The sequence below is a fragment of the Poecilia reticulata genome, chromosome 15 (assembly GCF_904066995.2).
Source record: "Poecilia reticulata chromosome 15, P_reticulata-male-v2, whole genome shotgun sequence".
Lineage (NCBI taxonomy): Eukaryota > Metazoa > Chordata > Actinopteri > Cyprinodontiformes > Poeciliidae > Poecilia > Poecilia reticulata.
Window position 1 is genome coordinate 24,876,640 of NC_088844.1, and position 25,194 is coordinate 24,901,833.

Here is a 25,194-nt window from a genome sequence, read left to right on the forward strand (position 1 = left end):
CAGGTTCTCATCAAAACAAATAGTTTGCCAATGATGAGTGACATTTAGCCTCTTGCATTCACACAGGGAAATTAGCGAGGAACATGATTAAAATGTCAAAAGGTCAGATTTCATTGCAAAAACTAAATTGTCTCACGAGGGAAGTTAATTGATTAGAGGCAACAGCAAACCACCGGATCGGAGTCATTGTCTCAGATCAATGAAGCAGCGCTAACTGTGTAGGAGACCTCATTCTGCCCGAACCACCTGGACCTCCTGCCCTGCAGCGAAGATGACGACGCCGTCGGCCTAATCCTCTGGAACAGCAGAGTCCACACAAACGGACTGCAGCCCGGAGCGTGGAGCTTTCTGCAGCCGCTATGGTCAAGGCTGAGAAAGGTTTGTAGTGGCGCTCTGAGGCTAAAGGATTCAGCTTTTAAAAGCTGAACTGGAAATGGAGCATCTTGGTCAAGAAAGGAGACAACGATGACGGTCATCGAGTCTAAAACACAGAGCCGCCTTCTCTCCATTCAGGTTTTATCCTTAATGCAGACACATTCTCGTAGAAAGTCTCTCTAATAACAAACCTGAAGTTTAGCAAACAGCAACAGCAGTTTAGTAAATCCCCTCTGAGCTCCTATACTGGAACCAGCATAGTTTGCAACAAAACAAGTATTCCCATCAAATATTTCTGGAAGGATACATTTACAGTATATTGCTTGTAGTGAGGGCAATGAACACAAGAAGGGAAAAGGGTTTCAATATACAAGTGAATATGTTCCAGGTCAAAAAGCCAGGAGGTAAAAAGAAAACGGCACTCACCACTTTGTCCTCCTGAAGCCGGGTCAGTCAGGCATGTAGAAAGAAAAGAAAGAGAATAATAAATGCAAGTAAGAATGAAATAAAAACATAGAGAAATCTTACTTCCCCTGCCGGGAATGAACTGCGTAATATGGTGGCTTGTGAAACCATTCATACACATTTTGTCATGATACAGCCACAAACTTCTATATTTTTTATATTTATTATGTTTGGGTGTATCCATCTTCCTAAGAACAACTTTCCTGTCCCTGCTAATGAGAAGCATCCCCACAGCATAATGCTGCCATCACCCAAGTGCTGAGGTTTTTTTGTCTCTCCATTCTTTCACAAAAACCGGATTTGAAGAGTGCCCAGCTGAATTTATACTGAAAATAACTTACGCACAGGAAAAGATTACTTCCAATTGTACCCACCCATGAAATCAGCACACTGTCACCACGGCAACACCTCAACCAGTCTGAGTCTGTTTACTTATTTAGAGTGAGGGACTTCAAGGAGTTTGTAAATGACCTTATGACCCCTCACAGATTGATAGGTAGCACTGCTGATACCTTCACTATTTGGCGTTGTGCTAACATACAGACGCTTGCTGTAAACCACCAAATTCTCTGTTTTTGTAAAGGTGGTCACAATGATGACGATCAATTAGTCAAATGGGGTTTTTTTCTGTGACTGTTTTCAGAATGATGAAACTTAATTTGCCTTGTCTACGGTTTTATCTTCCTTGTAGGCGTGTTGGTTTGCTAAATTTACTCTCCCAGTTGTTGCAGCGGCTTCCTCCCCCTGACCGAACCCCGCAGCTGAACACTCCCGACGACTAATTAGGATGTACTTTTAGATGTGTGTGTTTGTGCCTGTGTGAGGTCATTAAATGCCACACCGGTAATGTGGGGAAGGGGGCCAGACACAGACCGTCACTTCTTTAAAAAGAAGACTCGCCTCCTGTTCACACACACACACACACACACACACACACACACACACACACACACAATACACGCACCCCGCTGTGTTGCTTATAGGGCACCTCCGGACCCCTGGGAGACCAAGACAGAGTGGTAGACCACCCCCTCAGTCCAAAGCTCAGCCTAATGCCCAATTAACCTTTACCAGGCCTTGCTCGGGTCACACTGATTCATGCACAGCTCGCACATGGGTGGAGGCATGCAGAAACACACACAGTTCTTGAATGTGGTAGATTTTAACCACGGTGACACACACACTGCCACGGCTCATCACCTCCACCTGAGCTCCAACACCTGAGGCTCGAGCCGATGTACAGTATTTTGATTTTGTGAACAGCTGCGTGTCTTTACAATGCCCAGAAAACAAAACAATGACAAATATGAACCTGCTCACCTTTTCGCTGTGTACTTTGTTCTATATATATCCCAAGGCAGAATGTTTTTTTTCTTCAATTTACGACTGATAACAAAAAACTATTAGTGTGTATCTTTCTAAGACATGTACTGCCAGGGCCGGCCGAAGCCTTTCTGGGTCCCTATGCAGATTTTCACTGGGGGTCCCCCCACACCAAAATGTCAATACTAGATTTTTTTGTCATTCTTAAACTACTCTATGTATTTAAGATGCCTATTAAATTAGCATCATTTGTAATTAGCTTACACCATACCAGTGTTATTATGGCTGTTGATTTTAACCTTGCAAGAGTAGCAATCTAAAGAAAAAAAATATTTGGATTTTGAACTGCAGAGAGGTGCTTACTATTTACATTTTTTTTTAAAATAACATCAGTTGATACACACAGAGTTTACAGTAACAAGTTAACAATTTTGATATCTTATCCTAACAGTGGCAGCAGCCAACAGTAGGAGGAGATTGACCTTTTATTTGTGTAACACATATATAAATACAGACATTGTTTTACTAGAATTTTGTTTTTAGCCACTTAACCCGCATATGCCTTGGGCCGGCTCTGTGTACTGGGTAATTCAAACCCAGGACCGTCTTGAGTCATGGCTACAGTGCTCCCAGCTGTACTGCCCTCACTGTCATGTTTTATAAAAAATAAAAAATAAAGTCAAAATAAAAAAGCAGTGTGTGAACATATAAGTACACCCTGTAATCCAGGACCTTGTAAGTAACTGCAAGCCGTGAAGAAGGGTGTACTTTCTATACGTATTTGTGAAATGTTTTTGTTTTCATGCATCAGAATGAGCTCTTCATATTATTGAGGTCCATAATATCTTTATAAATTAACAAGACCCTCATCAGTGTTGGGGGCTTGTAATCTGCAGCTTCACCACCAGATGCCACTAAATCTAACTTCCACTTAAATCATAATAGGTTTTGTTAAACAAATTATTTGCGATCCCAATGAAACAGAAAAGCATGCAATCTTTCCCAAGAAAAACGAAAATTTCAGTCAGCTTTCATGGTGGGCAGTTCCAGATCTCATTTAAAGCAGCACAAGGAAATCCTCCTCTCACCGTGTTGGACCGCAGAGACACTCTTCCCCCACAGCGAGCGCAGAACTTGGTCTGGCAGTACGAACACAGGTTCCCGCAACCATCCGCAAACTTGGTCTTGTGGCAGATGCCGCAGGTTGGCGCGTCGTCCCGATGAACGGCTGACCCCGCCGCCGCCGTGGCCTGCCGGATCACGGTGTCCCGGTAGCTGGTGAGCTGCTGCTGGATACCTCTGGGAGAAAAAAAATAGATAGAAGCATTAAGATAAGTGACCGCAGGATTTATATCAGAAACACTCGATAAAGTAATGGTGCAGTGTTTAACGTATGGGTCGATTTAAAGGTACATGATAATCTGTTTTTCATTCTTCCACGCATTTTCTAGTGGCCAGTCTACAAATAGACGGATATCTGGGGAAACAAATGCACTTTTCGGTGTTTCGGTCTTTAACCCGCACAAAAATTCCCCTTATGATCACAAAAAACAATTATTTCTAACAAATCCTAATTGTGTTTGAGTGTGTGTATGGGAAATAAAGATTTAGGGTCCGGCGCGTAACAATCTATCCACATACTTCCTTAAACATGACCCCCACGTCAAGATTGTATTGTGCCTTACAAACTTTATATCCCAACACGCTACTTAAACTTCCTGTCGCCATTTATTAATCTTAACAGGAAGACGTTGTTGTTTTTAAGCAATCTGATTGGCTGACACGTTTTATCTTCGCGCTACACTGCCCCCTATGGGTTTGGCATGTTTAAAACATTACTGAGCGGGGAATTTGTGTGGATTCATGTGGATGAAACGGGGCTCAAGCGCGTCTTCATCAGACTAAAACACACTCTCCTGCATGGTTAAATCAAAAGGTGGTCCAACAAAGTATTATTATTACTATTATTTTATTTTCTTTCCACTAGTATACTTTGTTTTTCAGTTGAATTGCCCAGGAAATAAGTAAATTTTTCTGAAAAGTCAGTTCTGGAATGATTTATTATGGTCTCACAAACACCTTCCATTTTCAAATGGGTGTGTACACTGCTGTGAGTAACGTAATACAATATACATGCTAATATATTTGAATAAACAACAACTGGAACAAGCTTTGTTTTGCCAATTGTCAGTGAACAGTTCATATCACTGTTCCATGCAATCAGTTCTGTGTATGAAATTGTTACAGGCTGCGTTGCCAGAACAAGAAACTCCTCAAATCGATATTTCAAGGGAGGAGGAGGGGTATTGGTTTTATGTGGCGTTACAGTAAGCTGATTAATTGGATTTCACACCGTGGAGATAGGAGAGAGTGAATACAGATGGGAGGAAAAGGAGAAAAGGAAAGGAAGATGAGCATAGCAGCAACTCTTCAAATTAATAACAAAAATACTGAGGTGACCAAAAATCCGAGCTCAAGCCAAGCTTTCTGACATGTCATGCAAAGTCTGTTTCACTAATCTTTATTGTGTCTCAGTGATCTTTAAAATCACTTTAGTAGATAAATAAGGCAAACGACCAGATCTGAGTCATTCCACGCCATATTTAAGTAAAGTTAGCTCAAGATGAAGACTTGCTTATGATTTTATAATATGGAAAATAGAGAACAAATATAATTCAATGTTTGAACACATCAAGACCCCACTCATCTGAATGCAGACGGTTATAAAAGCTCCACTTTGTCTGAATCTCACAGTCGTCGATGTTGGTGGGTACTTACAGACTGGGGCGCTGCGGTGCCGATTCCTCACCCATCAGCTCAACCAATCAAAACTACAAATCCCAGCAGAGGTCAGAGGAAATAAAATCCAACATCCAGCTGTTTGCTCCACTTTTCAGCATTGCTGCTGTAGCCGTAAGAGGCCAAACCCTCTAAACGCAGCTTTCAGAGACGCCAAGAACCCAACGGGTAAAATACAAGCTACCCGCAGAAGAGTTAACACCTTACTTGGACACACACGCAAACATTTGTCACACTCTTAAATGACTAATACACACACACACACACAAAAAAACAAAATACAAACCTGCAAAACCCACACAGGGATGCACGCTTCCTGGGAGAGATAAGGTCACGAAGAGGTGACCTGCTGCTGCAGCACAGCAGGAATCACTTCCTGATCCATGACTCTCGCTGAGTATTCCCCAACTACCGGCTCTGCTCTGCTGCTAATACAGTTAACCCTCAATAAACTGCAGGCCTGATATTTGGAACCTGTGTGATTGATTATATGTTTATGACTAAACTGACAAATATTACATGGGTTCTCCTCATCATGAACAAGCTTTGACCAGAGCTGAATCTGGTCCGTTGGTGTGTCGCTGTGAAGCCTCGTACCTACTTTGTTGTCTCAGAGGCGTTATGCTGATGCCATGGCTTTAATCCAAAATGGCTTTTTCTAGTATTAGGCCTAATAAATCCACTGCGGCTGGATGTAAGTAAAGTCAGCCATAGAGGCAGTGAGGCCCTTCCTCAATGTCATTTTCTGCTTGGGTTCATTGAGTACTTTTATTATTTCCAAAACTATTTGCTCCATCTTTGCTGTTACAGTAAAACCCCTACTGAGCATAGCCATAAAAAATTTCACATTTACCAATAAAAAGTGTGACTGAAAAATGCAAATCGAAGCACGTTTGCACCAAAAACAAGGGAGAATCTCTGCTTTAAGGAGGGAACTTCAAGTATCTTAATGTTTCATTTATAAATGATGGCAGGTTGGAGTGAGAAATGGATAACTAGCTAGCTAGCTAAGTAGCTAGCTGGATGGATGGACAAATGATCGATGATTAATAGCTATGTCACAGGGGCCTTTTAACACCTAAGTTATTTTATAAAATAGAAACTAAAACAAATTAAATTTGGCTTTGGCAAAGTTCCAGCTCGATCAGGGGTCTAAAACCTGCGGCTCTGGAGCCACAAGTGGCTCTTTGGACCTTCCACAATGGGTCTTAGTACCTCTGGCTTTGGAATCAACTGTTTTAAATACACGCTTAATAAGAAATTCTAATTTAGGCTGTTTTTTGTCATGTAATGAATTGGTTTTCCACGACATAATGACACTTAGATCTATTTTTTTGTCATTAAGTTGGAAACAAAGTACTTTTTTCATTTCCATTTGCCATAAACTTTCAACATCCCACAGGAGGGGATGTATCCATTTTTCTTTCTGCAAAAAAAATATGTTTTTCTTAATTTCAAATTCTAAAAACAGAAATAAAATGAGGCTGTTTAAAAATTACAAGAAAGAGAGAGTAGCACAGTTACTGGAATATCAAAATCTGTCAGCATTAAACCTTGGTTGAAATTAATCTAATAATTTTAAAGTAATTAAAGTGTCGTGTAGGTTGTAAATTCATTAAGAATGTTTGGTTGAGTGGCTCTGGATGGAATATATGCCGAATTATTATTGTGTCTGACCACAGATGGAAAGTAGATTTAAGCTAAATCTGGTGTGAAGCACAGTAAATAAAACAAAACAAAAATGATTTGAAATACCAAAGTTGAAGGAGGGATAGCCTGGTCGCCTCAGGCTTTTATTAGAACATAATAAGCCCAGAGAATACTTACTTTACTTTTTAGATCACCTTTTTATATTGTTATGCAGAGAGATTCTATTTTTACTGCCCAGAAAAGAAATGAGAACAAACTTAGAATCTAGGAGCATTTAGTTTTTATTACTTAGAAATTGTAGAGTACTTATTACTTTTACAAAATTAGAACATACTTAGAAAGTCCAGACGATACTTACTCGCTTGTACTTTAGCAACCCAGAACAGAGATTAGAACAAACTTAGAATCCAGAAAAATTACCCAACCAACTCAGAACAGGAATGGATTATCAACACTATCTCTTTCTTTTGCTCTTTCCTTTCGTTTGTTATTTTGTTTGCATTTCCTTTTGAATTCATATAAAGTACTTTGAATTGCCTTGTTGCTGAAAATGTGCTACATAAATAAAATGACCTTACCTTACCACATGGCTTAGCTGAGGACTCATCTGTAGGCTAATGCTACCTAATAGAGTCTATCCTGTCTGCAGCAAATGATCTGTTTAGCAAAACAGAATATTACTTTGAAAGTCAACAAAACAAAACAGAGAAGATATCCTAACACTGCGCCAAGTTCCAGTTAACAATGTTTAGTTGCGTAAAGGCTCTTTCCGACGCTTGCTGTCTAAACTGGCAGAAGCAGGAAGTACGTCAAGTATCCTTCTACAAATTAGTCAACCACAACAAGCCATCAAATCTTCTGCTGCAAGAAGCAGCTTCTAGAAACGTTCGGTGTGAGGGTGGGGGCAGATTTTAATTAGGATGCAGGGAATGGAAGGGAAGGACGGGGAAACACATGAAGGCCAACATCAGAAAGAAAAATGCAGAGACAAAAAAACAGAGCTCATTAAAGAAATTCAGAAATATTATATTCAAATGAAGCCACAAGGTTACAGCAAAGTGAACATAATTCATCAGCTTCTTGCACAAGTACAGAAACAAACCTCATCATTTTTCCCCACAAAATCTTTGATGCTTTCACTTGCTTGGAAAAGCTGTTGTGTGTGTATATCTCAATGCTTTATATACATTTCAAACAAAACCTTCATGATTCAACAACATTGAAAGTGTAAAGAAGCTGGGAAAGTTTGGTCCATGATGATGCAAAGTGGCGTCTGTCAGAGGATAAACTTTAACTTCTCCATAGAAATTATATTCCACATTTGAGTGTTGTATTCTAGTTGGCATATTTAAATTTTTGAATTGCTAAATATGTCTGACAACAGTAATGCTGGATTTCTCTTGGCTTTTTGGAGAAAGTCATTAAACATCTTAAACGAATAAGAAACAAAATGTTTTGTTTTTTTTAGATTGCAGGAATTGGTTTACATTTTGCAACCCTAGCGCAAAATGTACATACACCAGAAGTAAACCAGAAGTTTACATACACCAAATAAAAAAGACATCCTCACTGATGTTACTTTATATTTACAGTCTCAAGAATTACTAATTAAACACTGATAAATGTAAAAAAAGAAAAAAAGAAAGAAAAGAAAGGCAAACAATTGGAAATAAAATGATCTTGGCTACCTTTGCATTATACTATAGAAATCAGTGTGTCAGTGGTGATTTTGTTAAAGCTATTTCTTAATGCCGGTTGTAAGCAAATGTTCTCAAATTAAAGTTTTGCATGTGATTATACTTCAGCAATAAAAAAAATTTAACAACTTTACCAGGAGTGGAAAAGTAAGGGATGAGTGTGAATTTGATGCTTCGATCATTTTCCTTTTAAGCTTAAGGTTATTTTCCTTTCAAATAAAAATGCTCAACAAATACTAAACCTGTTGCATAGAGATGTTTTCAGAAAGAAATAAAAACAGTTGCATCTATGCCACCTGAAGTGTGTATTAATACGAGATGCCTTCTCCTGTCACCATTTACAATGGCACAGTAGCATGCACAGCGCTGACTCACTCTAAACAAGTACATTACCAGGAGAAAAAAGACCATTTACCCACTGTTTCTCACTGTGACTCACTGGTGTGTTTTTAATGGTTATTGGATGATAGAGTTTGTGGCAGAAAGGAAAGAGATATATTGGGTTCAGGATATTAAGTGAGTTTGAGGGAAAAAATACTGGAGAAGATGGATGGAGATGCTGTGAAGAAGAATGGGAGAGCAGAGGGGAAGAAAGAGCTTCTGCAGGACGTTTATAGCGCCGTGACAGAAACTGCGACTAGCGGTAACTCAAAGCTGGACAGAACCGAGACCTTTTAGTGGCAAGGACAGGCCAAGACGGCGCACAGGGCTTTCACTCTTGTCATTTTATTATTTCAGACTTTCTCTTTCAGTCTTAAGTATTACAAAGAAAAAGATCTGAACTGTTGGACCGTCGACTCTGAACCAATTATGGAAAAACAGCGTTCAAATCGTTCAAATCTGGAACAAACTTCCAGAAAACTGCAAAACTGATGAAACACTGAATTAATTTAAATCAAAGCTAAAATCTCATTGAGATTCACCTTTGATTTATAAAAAGTGGAACTTACATTAACTTTTCGTTAACTGCTCTTTATTTTGCCACAGTAATGTACTGTTTCTTTTTGTTAGTTTTTTGTGTTACGTTTTTATTTTGCAAAGAAACTCAAACTGTCTTATTCCCAACATGATTCTTGCCCGTTATAGTCGATGTAAGAGATGGTTTGAACTTCCTCCTTCTCCCCCTGCTCTGTGTCCATGGAGCCTCCTTAACTCCTCTGGGATTTAAGGTCGTAGTTCAGGTATTATTTGTGCTTCTGAGACGCTGCTGTAAAAACTGTAAAAAAATACCTTGTTGCCATGGTGACGCATAACAAGCATCCAAAACCAGAGGGAATAATTATTCAAACATGAAATTCCTCAATCAAGGAAGTTATGAACAAACTTCAGGATGCAAAAGAATTGAGACTGGGAGGAAAATATAATACAATTCCACACCAGACTAGAGATTTGTATTTGTTAAAAAACATTGGGGGAAAATGATCTAATTTGTGTTGACGTGTCAACTAAGTGTAAATATGGTCATACACAAATAAAAATGTTCCTCAGGTGTGAACATTTTGTAAATCACGATTTCTCACATTTGTGAAAATACAACAAAAAAAATCATTCCAGGAATGCCGGAGTAATTATGACTTTGGCACATAAGTTTTCTTTTTACTTCAGCTGGTGATCCCAGTTTGATGGGGAATAAACATTGCAATGATAAGTCAAACATCCAGAAGCAATAGTCCAGTTTGGACAGATTATCAGATTTCCCAACACAAACCAAAATAACCAGCTGTCTACCCTTTACAAGATATGCATAAAATATTTCAAAGATTCAAAGAACATAGATAATCTTTATTAGCCAACGCTGAGTTTTAAAAAAAAAACTTTGCACATTGATTTAATCCAAGAAAGACGCCAGCAAACGTTTTCTCCTTAGCTGCCAATTTACTTAAGTCTTAAGAACTGGATTTGATGATCACACAAGGACACTGCACCGGGCAGAGGAAAGACAATGATCTCACAATGAGAACATATTTTATACAATATCCAAAAGCCCTTTTTCACATTTATAAGACATCATTTAAGCTTCTATAATCCAGAACTAGCATTGGGTAACTCACTTCTAACCAAGCACAGGATTTGAAACATTAAAGACACATAAGCAGCAAACATCAGTACTGTACAATTTATTTATTCACTCAGTCAGAATCAAGAATAATACTATTCTTGTCAATATAATCAATGTAAAAAAAATCTTCATTACTGGCTTGGAGCAATTAAATCATTCTTACTGCATGTTTCTACAGGTTGGAAGGACAACCAACCATCACCCTAATCTTTAGAGATCATCATAATAAATTAATATCACAGGAAAAGTGGGTCAATTTGTCTATGAATGAGTTAAAATGATCTTCTGGCAGTCGGCTTTAGTTTTATAGACTTGAGAAAGTAGATTCTGACGTTTGCAGATCTGTTTTTGTTCTCTCCTCGTTGTGCTTAATGGAGTACACCCATTTTCCTAATGTCTGGCTAACACAGCGCATCAAAGATACCACAGAGAAATGTTTCCCAGAGCAGCAATCAATCGATATTTTGAGAAAATTTAAGATCAGCCAATGAATAAAAATGATCAGCAGTTGATCTGAGGCATGGCTCTATGTTGTTTAGGCTCATATTTTAATTTTAAGAACACAGAGATCACAAAAGGCAGATCACGCTGGCATCCCCAGGGGAAGGAAGGACTTTCCTCAAAATGAAAACCCAAATGCAGATTAATTTACAGCTGAAAATAAATCCACAATAACTACATTTCTTACTTTGTCAGCCGTTTATGAGGTAAATTCATTTACAGTAAAGCTTTTCTATGCAGCACAGGATACAGTTTTACTTATTGTAAAACATTTTAAGCAGATTTTCCAGTTTAATGAAGACACTCTTAGTTTGAGCCAATAATTGTTACTGTGTGTCCATCTCACCACTTTCTAACAGGCTCACAATTAATTTGCTCTCCAATCTCCCAAAATAGCTTTGGACCCTCCTCCACCACAGATTGTCTCCTGCATTAAAGTGTGCACTTACGCTTAAAACACCTCCAAAACATTAAAGATCCCCCTTACTTGACATGACAGTTAATGGGTCTAAAAATAAGGCAGATAAAATAGCTGAGTCCTGAAGTCCTTGAGCGTCGCTGTTGTTTTCGGGCCAAATGTTGGCGCTGGCTCTTCCGGTCCCGGCCGCTCGTGAAGCAGAGCGGCACCGGGTTGGGAGCGGGAGCCAGCTCCCTCTCTTTCCCTGTGGTGACTCAGGCCTCTTTGGCCGAGTATGAGTCACTTCTCCAGTTCCGGGATCGATATTCAAAAAAGCAGGCAGACATGAATCAAATAACAATGAGCGGTTTCAGGGAAAATCACCTCCAGCCATTAAGAAATTAGGAGCTCCAACTTTTCCGTCTCATTAGCAAGCAGCAAGTTCACTTTTGTCCCCCTGCCACGGACTTCGCCACGTCCAATTTTCAAACTTATCATGGTGTCAGCATTGTATGTTTCTTCCTACAACCTCATTTTACTCCTTTTTCCAATCTAGCAGGCACACACATATAAAAACGCACACATAATGCGGACAGGTCATCTAGGAGATTGATTGCGACTCGCTGAGTGTCCCATAATAGACGAGTATTAAAAAAGTTTCCTCCCTCTCGTGCTGTCTGTGAAATTGAATGGGAAGTAAAATGTGAGCCAGAATTAGAAACGGGGATCTGGTCTGCAGCAGCTGTGTGTGCGTACAGAAAAGGTGTTTGTGGAAATGCAATGCAGAGCCTCCTCAACTCTTTTTAACACCTCATTATTTGCAGAAAACAGTTTGTCGCCTCTGCAGGCTGATAGAAATCTTTGATGACTCAGATTATTAAAACGTCTCCCATACATGGACAGTTATTGATAAATGCACACCACGCCAAAAAAACTGCTTCCGTCTCTTTGATGCAGGACAAAATGAGTTTCTGAAGAAAAAAAAGTACAGCGCATTCAAAATATTACAAGGATATATCTGATTATGGTCGGAAAAGAAATAAAAATAGATATTTTAACATACTTTTGAAAGCATGGACAAAAGGCCCTGAGATGTGTGTGATAAATTAATAGAACTAAAAAATTATTTTCAAAGAAACATTCCTCTGATCCAACCAAACTAAACAGCTATGTATGGGAAACAGGGCTCACCACCCAGGGTGTTTTGGTTACCAAAACAACAGTCAGCATAAAGTGTTCTGTGGTACAAAATGGCCAAAACTCCAAAGAGGGAAGAGAAACCAAATGACCATCACATCAGTACAATTCCAGTGGCCAAAACTGTGTAACATCCAGAAGCATGAAAATTATCAACCTTTCATGAAGGCAATGAGTTTAACAATGAATTAAGAAGCACAAAAGGAACATGTATGATTTCCCATGATGCAGAAAACACCGACAGAATTTAATAAACAAAATTAAATACAGAATAAAATGCAGAATTTCACATTATTAACTGATACCAGCAAGCAAGAAGAGCGATATAGATGTTGTTACAACGATGAAAGTCATTGTAACAAAATCTAAAAAATCTAAACTTTCAGGTCTAGCGATGTTTCTGAATCAGGAGAAAAACTGCAGGAAGGCTGCAGGATCGTGAGAGCTAAACTCAAAATCACTGCCAGTCGTGCATATCAATGGAAATGTCTGTGACAAATGAAATCAAATAAAAAATAAACAAAGGTCCTGAGTATTTTAAAAGTATACACAAGATTTTACACTTTGCTGCTTTCTTTATCAGGCATATTGTGGTGTGAAATTTAACACTAAAGCATTTTTAAAAGGGAGATTTTCCTTTTAAATGGTTTATTCAGCTCACTTGACAGCGGCTTCACCTGCCGAACCAAAAGCAAACACTCACTGTCAACGAAACTCTCATTTAAAGCAGCTATTTTTTCCAAATGTTGTATAAATGAATAAAAAACAGAACGAGAAAACAATGCAAAATAAGCAGCCATTAAACCTAATATTTGGCTATAATGAGGAGCCAGCGTAAGCCAACATGCCAACACTGACCATTATACTTCCGGCTTACAGTAGCAGAAGCCAAAGTATGGTGTCCATTAAAGGACATTCCTCACCAACTGCCAGAACCCAAAGAACAAATATCTGCTGACATATTGAAGCCACTGCCCTACACTCTCAGTAACTGCACACTGTCAGGGTTAATAAATATGGTTAAAATGGAAAAAGTGGAATTCAGAGCTTTACAAAAATTGTGGAAATTGATTTGCAGACACCCCCAAAAATAAAATACTTCTCTTATTACTGACTTTTGACAAATGTTGCTGTTTTCATGTACATGTTTTTGATCGCTCCATTCAAACGTGCAAACCTCATTTGACATGAACGACTCGATGCAATCAACTCCCCACCTCCACCACATGCTTACTCTGTTGCTGCAAAATCAATGACTGTGTGCAGTGGATGTGTATTCTTTTTGTCCAGTTGGCAATTTAAACTCAATTTGACGCCGCTGGATTATAACTAGGATCAAACTGCTTCTATAATTAGACTGTACTGATTTGATTATACATTCCTGGACATGAAATTGGATCTGTTTACCTTTTAAAGCATCTTGAGATGATGCTTGCTGCGACTTGGTGCTAAATAAACTGAATTGCAATCCAGCTATTATGGGGCAAAAACTGTTTTTAAAATGACACAGTAAAAATTAACAGCAATATTTAGGTTTATGTCAATATGTCATTGATAGATTTATAAATTCCGAGTTCCAAACTAAATATCTAATTCACAATATTTAGCTTTTTAATTCAAAATTTATTTGGGAAGCTAAATATTTAGGTTTAGGCCGAATATTTAGCTTTCAAACTAAATATTTAGTTAGCAAGCTAACTAAAAATAAATATAAATGTTTAGTTTGAAAATCAAATGTCTAGCTCAAAAACTAGATATTTAGCTCAGAATTAAACTAAATTTAGTTTGCAAATTAAATATTTAGCTTCCAAATGTTCCAAATGTTATTTGAAAGCTAAATATATAAACTAAATATTTAGTTAGGAGCTCTGACATTTATAAATATATGAATAACATGAACACCTACATTGTTTTTCATAGGACAGGTTAAATAAACCTAAGTATTGCTGTTGATTTTTTACAGTGCAACTTTTCAAACTGCACTCTGAACAGGTGGATTTTTCGCCTTCGTTTAAATGAACTCAGTGTTTCAGGAATCTTGCAGTTTTCTGGAGGTTTACTCCAGATTTCTTGAACATACGTCAAAGTAACTATGTTACAGTTACAGTAATTTGAGTATTCAGTAACCTGCTTACACTTTTTTGTGTATTGATGCACAGCTCCAGTTTTATGAAACCCAAATATTTATTTAGACACAGATTTCAGGATTAATATTTTTCTTTTTCTTTCCTACAAGCTGCTCTCTGCTGTTTGCATACCTCTCCGTTTGCGCCTGCATGTGCTGCGATGCGGCCTGGCCGCTCACCATATGGGGACGGGGACATGCAGCATCTCTCACTCTCTAGTCGTCTCTCACTGTGCCAGAGCTCTGCTGCTTCTCCCTCATGCCGCCACGCTGAACTGCCGGGGTGTACTCTCACCTCCCCTCTCGCTCTGCCTCCATCCCACCAGCACTACCTCTTCCTCATACATCACGCTCCGTCTGACGGGTGCTACAGGTTACCGGAGAGGAGAGATTTGCAGTGTTGAAAGCAGAGAGAGCTTTTCGCCTAGAAATCCAGTGCAGAAGAGCACATGCAGGATTCGGGGGAACCCCATTAGAAAAGAAACGTGATGATTCATCCCCAAACTGACAGCAGTAATTTCATACACAATAGCACAAGTGTGCAGTGTGCGTCTTAGCTAACCATCTCTGTTATGTACTGTAGACTTTGCTTTTCTCCTCATTTCTCCCTCCCCTCTTCTCACCTCCCCCTTCCTCCCCTTCCTCTTGGTATACTTCTCTGACTGCCTTTCCACCCACTCACTGCTCATCCTCGCTTTTTCTCTCCATTTCTCACTTCTTCCTCTCTCTCTCCTGCTCTCTCTCTCTTTCCCTAAACTCTCTCTTTTGTAGCCATTTCAATCCCAACGTCAGGAAATGTGTAGATGTAGATGCTATTGTTAATAAATATTGAATTTAATTTCAACCTTCTTCTTTGTCACCAGCATTAGGATTAATATCACATAAACGGCAATAAAGAAAAGCCCTACATATGAGGGAAAGTCCAGGTAAAACCTCTGATTTTATGTGATGAAGTGAAAGGCGTTTCAGTCAGTCTCATTTTAGCTTTTCTTTCTAGATATCATAATTTTATAATCAATATCTGCTGGGAGATCGTCTGTGTTGAAACTTTCTTTTAAGTCAATAAGTACCAGAATAGAGAAGGTTTTAAAACTTCTTTAGATGCATAAATTGAAATATATTTAATTAAAATTGGAGTTGATTTTCAATAGATTGGAGCTATAGCCACTCCAAAACTCTAACTTTGTTGTCTTCACGATACTCTGTAACCAGAGCAACTGAGTAACTGATCAAATTATCAATCATTTCATATTTTAAAATTACAAAATAAGACAGACCAAAATAAACTGGAGGTGTGTGTCTTTTTGTCTGGTGAATTTCTGCTTAAAATATGTTTGTTTTTCATTCGATGGGTAGAAAATCCAAAACTTTTACTCAAGTAGAAATGGAATATAAATTAATGTTTTCATTTCTGGACTGCTGTCTTGAGGAGTTTCTTCGTATTCCCACACGATACGACAACAGGCTTAAATCAAAGGCAACCGGACTTTTGCCCAGTTTTATCCCAAAGACGTTTTGATGCCCATCCAGGAGTTTGGTCAGTTCTGGAGGGTCGGACTTGGTAACTATGTCTGGTTTTCCCCCAAAATAATAGGTGGAAACCAGAAAATTGCTGATCATATCTTTTAATAGTCACATGAGTACCTGAGTCATTTTAACAAATTTTGCTGGACAATAAATTGTCCCAAAAGTTATTGAGATAAATGACAATATTGTTGTTCAACTAATATGAACAACATTTGCATTTGCATTATTATGCATAATAATGCAAATGCACCCTCCAAAAGATTTATACAATTTTATTTCTAATGAACATTTAACACTGTAACTGTTAAATATACAAATTAATAAACAAAACAACAAATAAAGTCTTTGTCAATAAAATAACCCTTCCACATCATGGCTAGTTGAAACCACTGAACCAAACTGAAGTCTTTTGTCATACAGGTTTTGGTAGAAACAAAAAATAACCATCATGCAAATGGAAATTATTGACCTTGTTTTAATTTGTTACATGATTAATTGTTTTACTGCTTATTGCAACAGACTTACTGACTCTAGCATGTAAGAAGCTCATTTCAGACGCTTGAATCTGTGATCTGTTCTTCCATTTATGATCGGTATGCTGGAACATGTTTAAACTTGTAAACTGTGATCATTACTGCTAATCATTTTAATTAAAGTTGAACTTCACACAATATGTCTTGCTTGGTCAAGGAGAGCGTTTGACCTTCAATTCCAGATAGTTGGAGATCCACAGGCACTGTGCGAAAGGGGTTGAGACAACAATGGATCCCCAACTAGGCTTTTAAGTAATTATTGTCTCCAAACTCCCAAATCTGGTCCTCATATAAATAGACCAGCAGCTGTTTAGGGCCAAATTAAATGTGCTGGACCAGATCTGTGCCGCGGCACCAGAAACAAGAAATACAAAAATAACGACAAGGAGAGACTCGACTCTGTCACTAATGCTTGTAAGCTAGCATACAAACACAGGGAGTTGCTATCAAACAGAAAACAGGAAGCGGGGTGTTGACGAGTGAGGGTGAGCAAGAGTGAGAAGCAACTAAGCTGCAAGAAATGGAAATAAAAGAAGAGGCGATGGAAGAAGAGATAGGAGAGAGAAGGAACGGACAGATGGAGAGAGCACCAGAGCCAACAGCAGAGCTAAGTGGGTAGTGTGCTCCCCAGACAGCGCTCCATATGGCCTGGCAACGCCACGCAAACACGCATACACACAGCATGTATATGCACATGCATGGACCCAAATATACCGCCACACAAACAAATGAAATTTTCACAGGTAGTGTGTGTTCACACATTAATTACCATGTACCCACGGCTTGACGGAGTACAGTGTCCCACTCATTACAATTGAGATTGAAACAAATACTGTACTGTCTGTGATATCTATCCATTTTCTTACACCCTTATCCCTAATGGGGTCAGGAGGGTTGCTGGAGCCTATCTCCAGTTAGACATTTCAGGCGAGAGGCAGGGTACACCCTGGACAGGTCACCAGTCCACCCAGGGTAACACAGAGACAGACAGGACAAATAACACACACACACCTAAGTAGAATTCAGAGAGACCACTTAACCTGACAGTCATGATTTTGTTCTGTGGGAGGAAGCTGGAGAACCCAGAGAGAACCCATGCATGCTTGGGAGAACATGCAAACTCCATGCAGAAAGACTGGAGCCGGGAATCGAACCCAGAACCTTCTTGCTGCAAGGCAACAGTGCAGCCCTGTCTGTGAAACTGACATATAATTTATTATCTCATATGTTAGGGCATCAGTTATCTCGCTGGGCTGGAAGCCAAGGGCCGGTCATGTTTGGCCTCTGTTCCGATCTTAATAATAAAAACAAAGATGGGACAATCCTTCAAGAAGCTGATAATACTGATGTCACAAAACAGACGTGAGGCTCTCACACACTCGGGCGTATGCTGCGTATTCTGTGAGTCACGCAGACTCCGCAAATACGGTCATACATTTGTAGTGACAAATTCTTTCATTTCGCCAAAGAATTTTCTATAAAAAAATACGTGAACATTTCTGAGTTTGAAACTGAAAATTGGCTTGAAAAAAACCTTTTTTAAATTTATTTATAAATCTCTGAAATTTTCTAGAAAAAAATCCAAAATAATTTTGGATTAATCTCTGAAAATTTCTAGAAAAAACTTGGAAATTTCAGAGTTTCAAAAGTTCAAACGTGGTTTCCACTGAGCGTATTAATGTAAATTAAAGTAGATCTTTCAAGCAGATTTCTGATTTGTGGGATTTTGTGGTTGTGAATACTGAGGATTCAACATATTAATTTGAAGTAAAAATGCACCGATTCGATATTAATATTTGTATTGGTTCCGATATTTAAAAAATTCTAAATCAGGTATCGGTGACAATGTATCCGATTCATAATAATAGATCTATTTAGTTTTATTCTATGCATTAGGGGACTATGCTTTATTATTTATTCAATATTTTATTTAAAACTCCTAACTGCACTTTCTGAACCGTTTCAAAGGTTTGTTGCAGTTTATTTTTAGATTTGAGCAACAAAACCGTTCTTTTGTTTTTGTCAGTTTCAGTTTATTTTACATTGGTTGTTGGATTCATAATTGTAACGACTGAACAAATTAAATTTGGGTTGTTTTTTTTACATGTTATCAAATATTTGTAATTTGTAATTCAATACATTTTATGTCTGTGTTTTAAAAAAGAAATGCTTTCAATCAATTCAGCACTGCTTTTCAGATATCGGATACTAAACCTCAGATATCGGTATCAGAAGTGAAAAAAGTGCGCTCCTAATTTGAATTAAATAAACTTCACCAAACTACCAAAATTCTCTTTTTAGAAATAACAGCAGATTTTAGATCAGAGTGCAGGGGGATTCCTGAAAACCGGTTTGCCCCAGCTGTGCCATCAACCTTTTCTTCATGGGTTAGAAGCAAAAATGAAAAGACTTGACAAACTGATCCAGGAGTCCAGTTGTCTCCTGGGACGCCTCATTGACCCAGAGCAGAAGGAGCAGACACAGGCTGCAAGCCAAGACGTCATCATCAACGGCGGACATCTTTCACCCCCACGCCTGACATAACAACCGCACTGGAAAGCTCCTCCAGCAACCGACTGCTGCATCAGGAAGGCTCTAGGAAGGATCATCCAGGAGCAGACCGGCTGCACATCCTCTGCTTCCAGCAGACGACATGCAAAATGGAAAATGTATTCCAATCATATGACCAAATATATTTCGTCACACACCATCATAGAAACCTGCTCATGCAATAATTGCCTCCAAAAAGTGGATAACCATTTGCAGGTCGCTTCCTTTTAGTTACAATTAAATGTTTCAGATCAACTTTTCATCTGGTTTTTCTTGAAGTTCAAGAAAAAGTTGGACATAATCACATATTTTCACCAAAATAATTCATAAATAAATTACTGAATCACACATGTGAGCTATTTTATTAAATAAAAAGGGGGGTTGGGGAATATGCATAAATGACCAAAATGTAAATTCTCTTTTTCTTTAAAAGTTTGAGAAATGTATTAAATTAGGATAATTTCTGAGCATTTTTATTGAACTACAACTTAGGACGGTAAAAGATCAATTTTAAGAAAATTACACTCAGTGAATTACAAAATAAAAAAGACAATGAGATGAAAAGTAAAGGAATTTAGCAAAAATAAATAAATAAATAATTGAGCCCTTAATGTACATATTTTCTGGAATTTTGGTTATTACTATTTTTTACTTTTACAGTTTTGGTAGTTTGTCATTTGTAGCCATCCTGTGTGAAAAAAATAACTTTGTAGGATAATTTTCCATCACAAAAGTAAAATCCACTTGCTGCTTGTCTCCAATAGATAATACCTATTAGTGGGATGTCACTTAGTTTTATTTTGATTCAAACAGGAGACAAAATGTCACATTTTATAATAATCATCCGTCAACTGGAGACCAGAGCCACACATAAGGTGTAATATTATCTGTTATAAAATAATTTACAAATAAATTACAGCTTTTGAGATTTTAGTATTTTAATGATTAGCAGAAGAGGTGAACTGACTCCAATTTTCCAACTAAAGGGCAGATTAAGTTTTACAATATATTATCCTTATTTTATTAGAAAGTTTTGCCATCACAGAAACTCAAGCGCAGCCTTTCGCTACACTATCTGTGTTTCAACGATCAATTCATAACCCTTCCTGGAAGAACCATCCAGTACAAACACCCCAGGTTATGGTTACAGGCCAAATACGCTTAAAATAACATACATTTAGATGATGATATGATATAATATTCAATCAATGCATTTGTTTCCTGCCTAGTAAAACCTAATTTCTGTCTCATCTAAAGACTAAATGCAAAACTGAACCCTTCAGAGGAATAACTGAGAGTTTGGTCAAGTGTCTTCCAGATACCAGCTGGAGCAGAAACTCGTGGGAAGACCAGGATCGCAGCCAATCCCTGAAGGAAGGCAGGAAGTGACTCCTCGCCAATCCCAAGGCTCATTCAGGTTACTACAGGGCCGCTGGGCCGTCGCCATGGTACCCTGCTAACAGGGGACACCTGGCCAATCACGTTTGTCGATGTGAGGCGTAAACATCCTTCCACCATGCTGCCCTTACATCAGAAGGAAGGAGAAGCATGGACTAAGATCCAAACATATTACCTGACCGATTTAATTATCCGGTTCCAATATGTTTTTAAATGTGATATAAAATAATTGTTTCTGAATGCATTGGCTTGCAGCATTTTAGAAAAGCTCCTTTGATTAGTAATTATTAAGGCTGCAATCAGTCAATTAAATTATGTCTTAAAGCCTTTGTATGGAGATTAGCTAAAGTAACACTCGGTCTCCTACACACTGACAAACTTCTGGAAGTTTTGGTCTTATTAAAAGTTGAAACCCCGCTGAGATTAAGTCCTAAAAGTACGCAGGGGTTAAGTTTAAACAAGCAGTGTTCTCTGGCGGTCTTCTCGGACTGCCAACAGCTTAGTCAACAGATCAAAAGAGGTCCGCTTCTGTCTGTACCGAGCCGATCAGACGCACAAAAAACGCTTGGCAGGAAATGACCGTCGGCATCCAGGTTTCTCTGCCCACATTGTTTCTTACACATTACGAAGCTTTTAAGTGAATCATCAGCATGTCAAAGTGAAATTTGAAGTCTAACTCCAAAAAACTGGGTATGTACCAGTGGGCCGCACAGATGTCAGGCATTCAGATATTTCAGAGGTGTGGCAAAAAATGTGATTCTTTGATGAAAATTCAATAATTTGATTCAGGACTACGAGCAAAGTTATACTACCTAAATAACTCCTTATATTCTTCAATTTACATTAAAATCTGAAGAATATTATTATTATATTGTTGGTATTATCACACAAACAATAGCTACATTTTCTGATCATTTATTCATATTGATATTAACTTTGATGATGTTTCTGTCAGCTAAGTGATTTGGAATAGTCCCTTTTATTCAGCCAGCGGTCATGTTTATTACTTTAGGATCAATATTTTTGCTGAACTATTTATAGATGCCCATCAACCTAACAGTTATGGTTTTGTACTGGTTTTGGTAAAGTACCAAAACCAGTACAATGCACAAGGAGAACATGCAAACTCAGACCGGGATTTGAACCCAGGACCGTCTTTATACCAGCTACATCTTCCCAGTGGAGTTTTAAAGTAAACATTGTAGTGAAATTATAAAGACTTTTATTTTTTCATCTGTTGATGAAACAAACAGAGAGAAGAAATAAAAATGTCACGGTGCTACAGAGTATTATTCAGCCTTCCTGAATAAAAATATCTTAGGATTTGATTTAAAAAGACTCAGACCAAAATTTAAGAATATAAGAATTTTTTATTAAATGAGTAATTAATAAATTTACTTTCAAATCGTATTTGAATTAAAATGTTCATGCATTCATTTTCTGAGTAAACTTGAAAGATATGGTCTTTTGCCTTTCCCATCATAAACAAGAATTGTTCTAAATTTCTATAAACTTGGTTTAAAAAAAAAAGCAGTCAAATAAGAAATTCTAAAATATCCAATATGATACTATGCACCAAAAAAGGAAAAATTAATAATAGTTAATTCATGTTAATTAAAAACACAATACCCTCATTTTCAGGCTGCAGTTCAGTGAACTGAACACTTTTTTGTGTAATAATATGAAAAACATTGTTTCTGTAAGTAAATAAATACTCTCCATATGATGAGATTTACCAGAAAAAGGCATCTCTTAAAACAAACTATGAAATAATCTCTTACATCTCACACAAAAAGAACACATAAAATATCAATCTTTTATTATTATGGTGTTAAAAAAAACAACTAAATTTCCAGCTATAAGAGTCACTGAATCAAAAAACAATTCACAGATGAGTCTTCAAACAGATCAACATCAAATATAAAATGACAGAATTAGATTCAAGCAACCCTGACAAATCAAGTTTCTATTACTGACCACTGACATAAAAACTGCCTTAACGTAAATGTGGTAAAGGACAGAGTATCACTGAGTGGTTCCATAATAAATAATTGCTTCAGACCAAAGCATCAAGCTTCTGTCTCTGCTAATTGGAGCAAAGATGGAAGCTTTGTTCCAGAGAAGGCTAACCTCAAAGCAGCAGCTTAATGTCATTAGAAAAGTTCAGCTTAACTCCTAATTGCAAACTTTACATCAGACAGAAGCTCCTAAGAACAGAGTTTACACTGACATGGAGGATCTGACTCCTGATGACTTCACCGGCAAATAATGAATTCGACTTTTTCAGTTCTAGCTGACAACATTTTCCTATTTTGTTTTCTTTGCTGCCCCCTGAATGATGGCGTCCTGGACAGCTGCCTTAAGTGTCTTTGTCAGCTAAATTGGAAAATGTCCCTTTAACTTTCATAATGTTTGATTTAAGTATTGATCAGACTTTTTATAGACATACGTCTGAGTAAAATTGACACTGTCCTTTTATTCTATGAGCTACCAACAACATGTCTCTGAAATTCCAAGCAAAAATGTAGTATTTAATTGCAAAAAAATAAGAAATGGTCAAAATAACAAAAAAGATACAGAGCTTTCAGACCTCAAATAATGCAAAGAAACGAAGTTCATATTTATTTAGAACAACAATACTAATGTTTTAACTCAGGAAGAGTTCAGAAATCTATATTTGGTGGAATAACCAGGAGGTTTTCAATGGGGTTCGGTGCATTTATTCAGAGCTGAATGCATGATGTGTTGAACTTTGACTTTATTTAAAAAGGAACAATTTAAAACTCAAACATGAATATTACCATCTAATGCCTTGTACTAGATCAGTTGAATGCAATATTTACAATCCAGAGAGCTGTATTTTAAATAAGACTTGTTAGAGCCACAAATGTTGCCTGACTTTAAAAAGAGCGACAGCACAAAATGTTTGATAAACATTTACTTCAGGAAATTTGTTGTCATTTTTAAAGAATCCCATTTTGTTTCTGTTCTTAGGTTTTCTTTTTTGTTCTTTTGCAGAAAAGAACACGGATACGTTTCTTTTTGTGGGAATGTCGAAATATATGGAAAATTAAAATGACAAAAAGAACAGAATTCCCAACTTAATGACAAAAATGTTAGCTCTAAAACAATATAACTGACATTTTTAGTGTTATGAATAATCAATTTACCACTGGAAAAAAAACTGCTTGGATCAGCATTTGCTGTTTAATTTATATTTAAAGCAGTAATTGGCTTTTTATTATTTTAAGCCAGAGTTAACAGTCATTGTTGCAAATCCTAGTACTATATATTTAGCATTAATATGGATCAAACATTTAGCTTATCCACATTTGCAGCCCCCAAATTTGAACATCCATTAGAGAGAGGAGAGGACAAGCTTTAAAAGTTTCAGCATTATTTTTACAACAGCAGCATTATAAAAACTACTGGAATCCAGTTATGGCTTTTAGTTTTGTTGTCCCCTGCGTCTCAGTTTGTGCAACTTTTTTTTTTACAACCGTAAAACGCTGTAAGGAAAACTTTTCCAAATCAGTTTCTTTAAAGCTTATTAAACTTTAGCTAAAACTGCAGGGTTGTGTGTAATTTTTGTAAAAAAGTTAATCAAATTGAAGACATTTTTATCAAGTAAAAATAACAATAATAAAAATTATTTAATAATAATTAATAATAAGTATTTATTTTATTTTTTTTAATTTATTAATGATAATTAATAAAATAATAATATATAATATAATAAATAATACTCCTAAAATGACATGTTTTCCAAAAGATTACTCGAGTAAATGTAACTGAGTAAACGTAACTAGTTACTGTCCAGCTCTAGCAATAAAAACTTTAAGTTCTGCTTGCCTGGGAATCTAAGTGGCCCAATCAAAGTTTACCATCAGCTCACCAGGTAAATGGAAAGCCCTCGTTTGAGATAAGAACAGCTAAACATGGGAGGAAAAGACGATATCAGCAGCATTTAAAAGTTTAAAATTGTTGCTCATAAGCATATTTACAACCCAACATTCACTGGATCTACTGAGAATTAAAAAAAAAAACTAAAACTGGATCTGAAACAAGTTTCCAACCAAAACCAAACTGAGTTCTCAGCCAGCGACTTCACAGCACGGGAAGGCATTGGACGTTTATTGCTGACTCAGCAATACCAGGACTAGACTAAGCTCACTGTCCGTCTCAGGATGGACTCTGTGGCTGCAGTGTAACAGATGACAGACAGCAACCTGAACAGGGAAGCACTCACAGGAGGAGAAGCCAGTCAAATGGTCAATCAGAGCAGCTGTCAGTGGATCTTTATCAGTTAGTCTCCTTTATAAATGCCAGGGGTGAAAATATTCAGACCAAACCGTCACATTACAGGCCTCGTGTTGCGCTCAGTGGAGGTGTAAAGTAGGTTTCACAGCAAAGCTTCAGGTGGGTGGAGATGAAGAAGTTTTTTACTCACCGGACGTCATTTTGCGGTGGAGGCTTCCTCTGTCCGACCAGGTTCACTGTCCTCGCTTGAATCGGCTTCTCCTCTCTGAAACACACAAATTTGGGAAATATGATTAGAGAGCCAATGTAAAATATGCAACGACTGGTGAGGAACCTAA

General features: G+C 37.6%; 1 protein-coding gene across 17 annotated transcripts in view; it reads right to left on the reverse strand.

Annotated features, from left to right (window-relative positions):
- The window catches only part of rims1a (regulating synaptic membrane exocytosis 1a), a 73,708-nt gene that overhangs the window by 43,408 nt on the left and 5,106 nt on the right, over positions 1 to 25,194 (reverse strand). For 16 of the 17 annotated variants that reach the window (XM_017309008.2, XM_017309004.2, XM_081616724.1 and 13 more), the window contains exons 2-4: positions 25,047 to 25,121; positions 3,252 to 3,462; positions 802 to 813 (exon numbers count right to left, since the gene is read on the reverse strand). In XM_017309008.2, the coding sequence (XP_017164497.2) occupies positions 802 to 813; positions 3,252 to 3,462; positions 25,047 to 25,121 (298 nt within the window). Of the gene's footprint in view, positions 1 to 801; positions 814 to 3,251; positions 3,463 to 4,941; positions 5,111 to 25,046; positions 25,122 to 25,194 lie in introns of those variants that run through there. The other variant, XM_017309009.2, reaches the window with a different exon arrangement.